This window comes from Cardiocondyla obscurior, unplaced genomic scaffold (assembly GCF_019399895.1).
Source record: "Cardiocondyla obscurior isolate alpha-2009 unplaced genomic scaffold, Cobs3.1 scaffold33_214576_698314, whole genome shotgun sequence".
Classification (NCBI taxonomy): domain Eukaryota; kingdom Metazoa; phylum Arthropoda; class Insecta; order Hymenoptera; family Formicidae; genus Cardiocondyla; species Cardiocondyla obscurior.
Genome location: NW_027228790.1, coordinates 13,292 through 21,744, shown reverse-complemented (window position 1 = coordinate 21,744; position 8,453 = coordinate 13,292). Strand labels below are relative to the sequence as shown.

The window sequence follows — 8,453 nt, the reverse complement described above, 5'->3', positions numbered from 1 at the left end:
GCATTTCCGTAGCCGGTGGTCCTCTTCTTCTGTATTGTCCGCTAATTATTTTATAGGGACGGCCCCACGGGTCTGAGTCAATGGTTTCCATTAACTCAGCCCACGCTGCTGTCTTAGCTGCTGTGATTGCAATTCTAAGATTTCTTCTAGCCTCCCGATAGTCTTCATATGCTAGGTCCACTTCCTCTTGTGTACTTCTGCGCCTTCTACGGCACCTTGTAAAGGCACGTTGCTTGATCACTGCCTGTTTTCTGAGCGAGGCAATGCTCTCGTTCCACCAATATGCTCCTTTCACCCTTGTGTTTGAACATAATGGCATTGCCATATTACACGCATCCGTTAATATACGAGTTAGTTTTTTAGCTTCGTCCTCAGGTTCATCCGCAGGAATATCTTCGGGCCATGTTGCAGACTCCAGGGCCGTCATGAGTAAATCTATATTTAATTTTCGTAGTGCCCACTTCTTTTGGTCACTGTTTTTCCTTGCGTCCGTAGTACGAGTTCCGCTTGTCGAGATGGTCATTCCCACATATCTGTGGTCTGACAGGGTTTCTAATTCCTCCCAGACTCTCCAGTTACAAACATGCTTGACAGCACTGTAGTTGGCCCATGTGATGTCCACAGTGGATTCTCCTCTCCAGGCCACACAGGTATTAACATCTCCCCGGTTTACCAGAAGGAGTCCCAAACCAGAGGCCCAGTCCGCGAGGAGACGACCCTTTTGGTCCCAAAACTTACATCCCCATTCCGGGGACTTGGCGTTAAAGTCCCCTCCAAGGAGAATGGGGGTAGCCGGTGTGCGCTTAATAAAGTCGCTTATTTCTTCCAGTGACGTCTCCATGTCCTCCAGATTTATTGATGGTGGCAAATATATGGCCATCACGATTATATTTCTCCATTTAGCTGCAGTCCATCCTGTTCCGCTTGTGATAGGGTTACATACATTATCATTGCCCAGCCAGAAGATAGCCACGCTCCCCGCTGGGTCACTCATCCAGTTTGGATGCTTATCCGGTATATTGAAAGGTTCCGAAATGAGCGCAATCCCCCCGCCACACTCAGCGAGTGTGTGGAGCAGTAGGTCTTGCGCTCTCCTCGCATGGTTAGTGTTAATTTGAATTAAAGTTGTACTAGCCATTATGTTCCTCTTCCGTGTGCATGGCCTCCTCCTGGCCACCAATCTCTGGTGCAAGTTTTGGTGCTTCTGGTACCTCCTGTGTTTCTACTTCCATCACTTCCTTGGAGAGCTGTGGTGGATTTCCATCGTCTTGTCTATTAGTATTCGAAGCTGGTTGTGTTCGAGGTTGTCTTTTATTTGTCTTGGCATTACATGCCGGTCCTCCCATTTTGTGCCTGAATGGTTTCTTCAGTTCTTCACAAATCAGACATTTAGGTAGGTTCTTACAGGTTACTGCAGTGTGAGTAGTTTCCCCACATCTGAAGCAACTGTTTGAACGGTCTATAGGACTGTTACAGTTTTCACGGACATGTCCCTTTTGTAGACACCGGAAACATTGTAATGGTCTTGCAGGTAGAGCTTCTATTCTTGCAGAGACCCATCCTATTTGTATTCTCTTCTTCTCGATTAGTTGGTTAGCAACGGCTACCGGGCACTTAAGTACTGTCGTGTAAAGTCCGTTGTATGATCTCCTAATTTCACCTAATTTAAAGTCCTCCTGCCTGCAAGTTTCAAAACTTGTAAGTACTGCATTAATGATATCGTCCTTACGTGTATAGTCATCCAGATCCCTGATTCGTATATCCGCGGTTTTCTGTGGACATGCTATCCTAACCTGTTGTACACTTGCAAGTGCCGTAGAGAGTTCTTTTGCAAGAACTTTTGCCTTTTCGTTGTGATTATCTCCCTTAATCTCATAAATGATGGAGCCTGTAATACCTCTCTTGGGTCGCAAACTATCGATTCCAAGTTTCTTTAAGTCTATCCTGTCTTTGGCCATTTTCAGGATCTCTTGGTACTGACCATTTTCACAAGTGATCGATACGGCCGCCGAGTTAGGTGTTTTGCGCTTGGTCGTCTTGGGTTTAGGTTGCACCGGTGCTTTCTTGTCACTCGTTGTCCTATTTCCTTGTCCGACTGTCTTATTACTGTTTTTTGTTTTTCTTCCAGTTACTGTTGCCCATGTCTCCACGACAGGGCTTTCCTTGCTTGTGCCTGCTATAGCAGTTGCCGATCTAGGGTGTTCTGATGCTGTCACCAGTTTGCTCTTAAAGCTTTCTTTGTTCGTACCTGTAGTTGCCTGGCTTGATCTAGGCTGATTCCTAGGTCGTGGGTCCCCGCTGGATTTACCTGCGCACCACGAGTGGAAGAGTTCATCTAAATATTTAAAATGAACAGATGAGATTGCGTTGGTGGAAATCTCACTAACTTCCCTGTCTTCATTGTGTCGTAAAGTGCCACCTGCTTTATTCGTTGGTTTTTTAAAAGTTGTTTTAGTAGAAACTACCTCGCTGGTTACCACTTTAGAGGTACCGGAAATTGGACCTGTGGTAGTCTTATATGGTGTAGGGTCTTCCCGCCTCTTTTTGGATTGTGGAGGCTGCGTAGGTGAGATCTGTGCGATTGTCTCCCGCAAAGTATTTACTTCTTGTTTAAGGCTTTTTATTTCTTCTTGTGCCTTGTGCAATTCGTTAAGAAGACTCATGGTCTCTTGTCCTGTCGAACCGTCCGTGTTAAGTCTTGTCAGCATAGTGGTGACATTTGCTCGTGTTCTGCATGCGATTTCTCTTAAGGCCTTAGAGTATTCGCCCTTAAGACCTTTGGAAACCCCGGATACTCGAAGTACCACCGCCATGTCCCGTAGGACTGTGCTGGCAAAGTCCCGAGATGGTGCATTCCGATTATCGTCCAGGAAATCTTCTTCGAGCTTATCTGCTCTTTGTTGCGATCGTGCTGAGATGGGGTGATTTGCGTTGAGTATGCGACTCTCCTCCTCTTCCATAGCAGCTGCTCTTTCAAGTGCTGAGGTTGCATCATTTCTTTGTTCCGCAGTTCTCTTTCTGCCGATGATAACTCTCTTCCTTTTGCCGAGTGGCATATTCATGCGTTCGTCATCTCCTTCGATGGACCCTCCGTAATCCGAGCCGAGGTCTCCAGTACCTCCTGAGAGATAACTGGAAGCTGGCGAAGTCGTTCTTTGTGAGGGTGTTCCCCTCTCTGATAAGTTCTCTCCCATGCTACGAGATAACAGGCTCCTGCCCGTATCTTTGCTCTTAGCTGTCTTTTTTGACGAACTGGTCTTCGCAGACACATTATCATCTACCCCCCCTGCGCTGCAGGAGGTAGATTGCCCGTCGTTGGATAACGACAAGGGGAACCGGGACGCTACCCTCCCCTGCCGACTACTGGGTGTCCGAACACCCTGTAGCTGTAAGTTTTCTTCTTTCTCATTGTCCATATTCATAGTTGTTGAATTGGTTTGTGTAAGGTGTCCTTCCCTAGACTGGTTGGAGCCCAATCCTTTCGAGTCCAGTCTGCCCGTGTTCCGCAGAAGAAGAGCCCGAGCTGAAAGTATTTTCCAGTGGCCTCTTCTTAACTTCTTCAGGTGATGTCCTCCTGTGTCCAGCGATGTTATCCTGTCCTTCCTTGCGGGGTCCTCTTCTGTGCGCTCTTAGCAGAAAGCAACATGCTTTCTGTGCCCCCTCACCACGACAAGGTGGCGCACCTCGAGGGGGAACCTAACCTAACCTAACCTAACCTAACCTAACCTAACCTAACCTAACCTAACCTAACCTAACCTAACCTAACCTAACCTAACCTAACCTAACCTAACCTAACCTAACCTAACCAACCTAACCAAACCTAACCAACCTAACTAACCTAACCTAACCTAACCTAACCTAACCTAATAACCTAACCTAACCTAACCTAACCTAACCTGTACAGGTTAGGTTAGGATTAGGAGAGAACAAATTAACCAAGTGAACCATTAGAACAAATTAGAACAGAATAAATTAGAACAGGTAGAAACAGAACCAGAACAGAACAGGCCAGAATAGGTTAGAAAGAACAGAACAAAGAAACAGGCCAGGTTAGAATTAGGCCAGAACCAAATTTTAGGTTAGAACCAAATTAGGACACCCAGGATTAGGTTAGGTTAGGTTAGGTTAGGTTAGGTTAGGTTAGGTTAGGTTAGGTTAGGTTAGGTTAGGTTAGGTTAGGTTAGGTTAGGTTAGGTTAGGTTAGGTTAGGTTAGGTTAGGTTAGGTTAGGTTAGGTTAGGTTAGGTTAGGTTAGGTTAGGTTAGGTTAGGTTAGGTTAGGTTAGGTTAGGTTAGGTTAGGTTAGGTTAGGTTAGGTTAGGTTAGGTTAGGTTAGGTTAGGTTAGGTTAGGTTAGGTTAGGTTAGGTTAGGTTAGGTTAGGTTAGGTTAGGTTCCCCCTCGAGGTGCGCCACCTTGTCGTGGTGAGGTTAGGTTAGGTTAGGTTAGGTTAGGTTAGGTTAGGTTAGGTTAGGTTAGGTTAGGTTAGGTTAGGTTAGGTTAGGTTAGGTTAGGTTAGGTTAGGTTGGGTTAGGTTAGGTTAGGTTAGGTTAGGTTAGGTTAGGTTAGGTTAGGTTAGGTTAGGTTAGGTTAGGTTAGGTTAGGTTAGGTTAGGTTAGGTTAGGTTAGGTTAGGTTAGGTTAGGTTAGGTTAGGTTAGGTTAGGTTAGGTTAGGTTAGGTTAGGTTAGGTTAGGTTAGGTTAGGTTAGGTTAGGTTAGGTTAGGTTAGGTTAGGTTAGGTTAGGTTAGGTTGGGTTAGGTTGGGTTAGGTTAGGTTAGGTTAGGTTAGGTTAGGTTAGGTTAGGTTAGGTTAGGTTAGGTTAGGTTAGGTTAGGTTAGGTTAGGTTAGGTTAGGTTAGGTTAGGTTAGGTTAGGTTGGGTTAGGTTAGGTTAGGTTAGGTTAGGTTAGGTTAGGTTAGGTTGGGTTAGGTTAGGTTGGGTTGGTTAGGTTAGGTTAGGTTAGGTTAGGTTAGGTTAGGTTAGGTTAGGTTAGGTTAGGTTAGGTTAGGTTAGGTTAGGTTAGGTTAGGTTAGGTTAGGTTAGGTTAGGTTAGGTTAGGTTAGGTTAGGTTAGGTTAGGTTAGGTTAGGTTAGGTTAGGTTAGGTTAGGTTAGGTTAGGTTAGGTTAGGTTAGGTTGGGTTAGGTTAGGTTAGGTTGGGTTAGGTTAGGTTAGGTTAGGTTAGGTTAGGTTAGGTTAGGTTAGGTTAGGTTGGGTTAGGTTAGGTTAGGTTAGGTTAGGTTAGGTTAGGTTAGGTTAGGTTAGGTTAGGTTAGGTTAGGTTAGGTTAGGTTAGGTTAGGTTAGGTTAGGTTAGGTTAGGTTCCCCCTCGAGGTGCGCCACCTTGTCGTGGTGAGGGGGCACAGAAAGCATGTTGCTTTCTGCTAAGAGCGCACAGAAGAGGACCCCGCAAGGAAGGACAGGATAACATCGCTGGACACAGGAGGACATCACCTGAAGAAATTAAGAAGAGGCCACTGGAAAATATTTGCAGCTCGGGCTCTTCTTCTGCAGGTACAGGTAGACTGGACTCGAAAGGATTGGGCTCCAACCAGTCTAGGGAAGGACACCTTACACAAACCAATTCAACAACTATGAATATGGACAATGAGAAAGAAGAAAACTTACAGCTACAGGGTGTTCGGACACCCAGTAGTCGGCAGGGGAGGGTAGCGTCCCGGCTCCCCCTTGTCGTTATCCAACGACGGGCAATCTACCTCCTGCAGCGCAGGGGGGGTAGATGATAATGTGTCTGCGAAGACCAGTTCGTCAAAGAAGACAGCTAAGAGCAAAGATACGGGCAGGAGCCTGTTATCTCGTAGCATGGGAGAGAACTTATCAGAGAGGGGAACACCCTCACAAAGAACGACCTCGCCAGCTTCCAGCTATCTCTCAGGAGGTACTGGAGACCTCGGCTCGGATTACGGAGGGTCCATCGAAGGAGATGACGAACGCATGAATATGCCACTCGGCAAAAGGAAGAGAGTTATCATCGGCAGAAAGAGAACTGCGGAACAAAGAAATGATGCAACCTCAGCACTTGAAAGAGCAGCTGCTATGGAAGAGGAGGAGAGTCGCATACTCAATGCAAATCACCCCATCTCAGCACGTTCGCAACAAAGAGCAGATAAGCTCGAAGAAGATTTCCTGGACGATAATCGGAATGCACCATCTCGGGACCTTGCCAGCACAGTCCTACGGGACATGGCAGTGGTACTTCGAGTTTCCGGGGTTTCCAAAGGTCTTAAGGGCGAATACTCTAAGGCCCTGAGAGAAATCGCATGCAGAACACGAGCAAATGTCACCACTATGCTGACAAGACTTAACACGGACGGTTCGACAGGACAAGAGACCATGAGTCTCCTTAATGAATTGCACAAGGCACAAGAAGAAATAAAAAACCTTAAACAAGAAGTAAATACTTTGCGGGAGACAATCGCACAGATCTCACCTACGCAGCCTCCTCAATCCAAAAAGAGGCGGGAAGACCCTATACCATATAAGACTACCACAGGTCCAATTTCCGGTACCTCTAAAGTGGTAACCAGCGAGGTAGTTTCTACTAAAACAACTTTTAAAAAACCAACGAACAAAGCAGGTGGCACTTTACGATACAATGAAGACAGGGAAGCTAGTGAGATTTCCACCAACGCAATCTCATCTGTTCATTTTAAATATTTAGATGAACTCTTCCATTCGTGGTGCACAGGAAAATCCAGTGGGGAGCCACGAACCAGGAATCAGCCTAGATCAAGCCAGGCAACTACAGGTACGGACAAAGAAAGCTCTAAGAGCAAACCGGTGACAGCATCAGAACACCCTAGATCGGCAACTGCTATAGCAGGCACAAGCAAGGAAAGCCCTGGCGTGGAGACATGGGCAACAGTAGCTGGAAGAAAAACAAAAAACAGTAATAAGACAGTCGGACAAGGAAGTAGGACAACGAGTGGCAAGAAAGCACCGGAGCAGCCTAAACCCAAGACGACCAAGCGCAAAACACCTAATTCGGCGGCCGTATCGATCACTTGCGAAAATGGTCAATACCAGGAGATCCTGAAAATGGCCAAAGACAGGATAGACTTAAAGAAACTTGGAATCGATAGCCTGCGACCCAAGAGAGGTATTACAGGCTCCATCATTTATGAGATCAAGGGAGACAATCATAACGAGAAGGCAAAAGTTCTTGCAAAAGAACTTTCTACGGCACTTGCATGTGTGCAACAGGTTAGGATAGCGTGTCCACAGAAAACCGCGGATATACGAATCAGGGATCTGGATGATTATACACGTAAGGATGATGTCATTAATGCAGTACTTACAAGTTTTGAAACTTGCAGGCAGGAGGACCTTAAATTAGGTGAAATTAGGAGATCATACAACGGACTTTACACGACAGTACTTAAGTGCCCGGTAGCCGTTGCTAACCAACTAATCGAGAAGAAGAGAATACAAATAGGATGGGTCTCCGCAAGAATAGAAGCTCTACCTGCAAGACCATTACAATGTTTCCGGTGTCTACAAAAGGGACATGTCCGTGAAAACTGTAACAGTCCTATAGACCGTTCAAACAGTTGCTTCAGATGTGGGGAAACTAACCACACTGCAGTAACCTGTAAGAACCTACCTAAATGTCTGATTTGTGAAGAACTGAAGAAACCATTCAGGCACAAAATGGGAGGACCAGCATGTAATGCCAAGACAAATAGAAGACAACCTCGAACACAACCAGCTTCGAATACTAATAGACAAGACGATGGAAATCCACCACAGCTCTCCAAGGAAGTGATGGAAGTAGAAACACAGGAGGTACCGGAAGCACCAAAACTTGCACCAGAGATTAGTGGCCAGGAGGAGGCCATGCACACGGAATAGGAACTTAATGGCTAGTACAACTTTAATTCAAATTAACACTAACCATGCGAGGAGAGCGCAAGACCTACTGCTCCACACACTCGCTGAGTGTGGCGGGGGGATTGCGCTCATTTCGGAGCCTTTCAATATACCGGATAAGCATCCAAACTGGATGAGTGACCCAGCGGGGAGCGTGGCTATTTTCTGGCTGGGCAATGATAATGCATGTAACCCTATCACAAGCGGAACAGGATGGACTGCAGCTAAATGGAGAAATATAATCGTGATGGCCACATATTTGCCACCATCAATAAACCTTGAGGACATGGAGACATCTCTGGAAGAAATAAGCGACTTTATTAAGCGTACACCGGCTACCCCCATTCTCCTTGGAGGACTTTAACGCCAAGTCCCGGAATGGGGATGTAAGTTTTGGGACCAAAAGGGTCGTCTCCTCGCGGACTGGGCCTCTGGCTTAGGACTCCTTCTGGTAAACCGGGGAGATGTTAACACCTGTGTGGCCTGGAGAGGAGAATCCACTGTGGACATCACATGGGCCAATTACAGTGCTGTCAAGCATGTTTGTAACTGGAGAGTCTGGGAGGAATT

At 46.2% G+C, this 8,453-nt stretch overlaps 3 protein-coding genes across 3 annotated transcripts; 2 read left to right on the top strand and 1 right to left on the bottom strand.

Moving 5' to 3' along the window:
• Nucleotides 1-1,137: 1,137 nt before the first annotated feature.
• LOC139112637 (uncharacterized) lies at nt 1,138-3,422 on the bottom strand. Its single transcript, XM_070673717.1, has 2 exons — nt 1,331-3,422; nt 1,138-1,247 (listed from the first exon to the last, which is right to left on the bottom strand). The coding sequence occupies exons 1-2, from the start codon at nt 3,420-3,422 to the stop codon at nt 1,138-1,140; spliced, it is 2,202 nt and encodes a 733-aa protein (XP_070529818.1).
• Nucleotides 3,423-5,816: 2,394 nt separating this feature from the next.
• On the top strand, nt 5,817-7,865 carry LOC139112636 (uncharacterized). The gene has a single exon (XM_070673716.1). It carries the CDS (start codon nt 5,817-5,819, stop codon nt 7,863-7,865), a length of 2,049 nt encoding a protein of 682 aa, XP_070529817.1.
• Nucleotides 7,866-7,872: 7 nt separating this feature from the next.
• On the top strand, nt 7,873-8,247 carry LOC139112635 (uncharacterized). Its single transcript, XM_070673715.1, has one exon. The coding sequence runs from the start codon at nt 7,873-7,875 to the stop codon at nt 8,245-8,247; it is 375 nt and encodes a 124-aa protein (XP_070529816.1).
• The last annotated feature ends 206 nt before the right edge of the window (nt 8,248-8,453 follow it).

Excerpts from the sequence above, each read along its gene's own strand:
- LOC139112637 (XM_070673717.1), bottom strand. The coding sequence starts at position 3,422 with ATGAATATGGACAATGAGAAAGAAGAAAACTTACAGCTACAGGGTGTT. Across the intron at positions 1,248-1,330 it reads CAAAATGGGAGGACCGGCAT|CTCTCCAAGGAAGTGATGGA; the intron begins GTAATGCCAAGA and ends AATCCACCACAG.
- LOC139112636 (XM_070673716.1), top strand. The coding sequence starts at position 5,817 with ATGGGAGAGAACTTATCAGAGAGGGGAACACCCTCACAAAGAACGACC.
- LOC139112635 (XM_070673715.1), top strand. The coding sequence starts at position 7,873 with ATGGCTAGTACAACTTTAATTCAAATTAACACTAACCATGCGAGGAGA.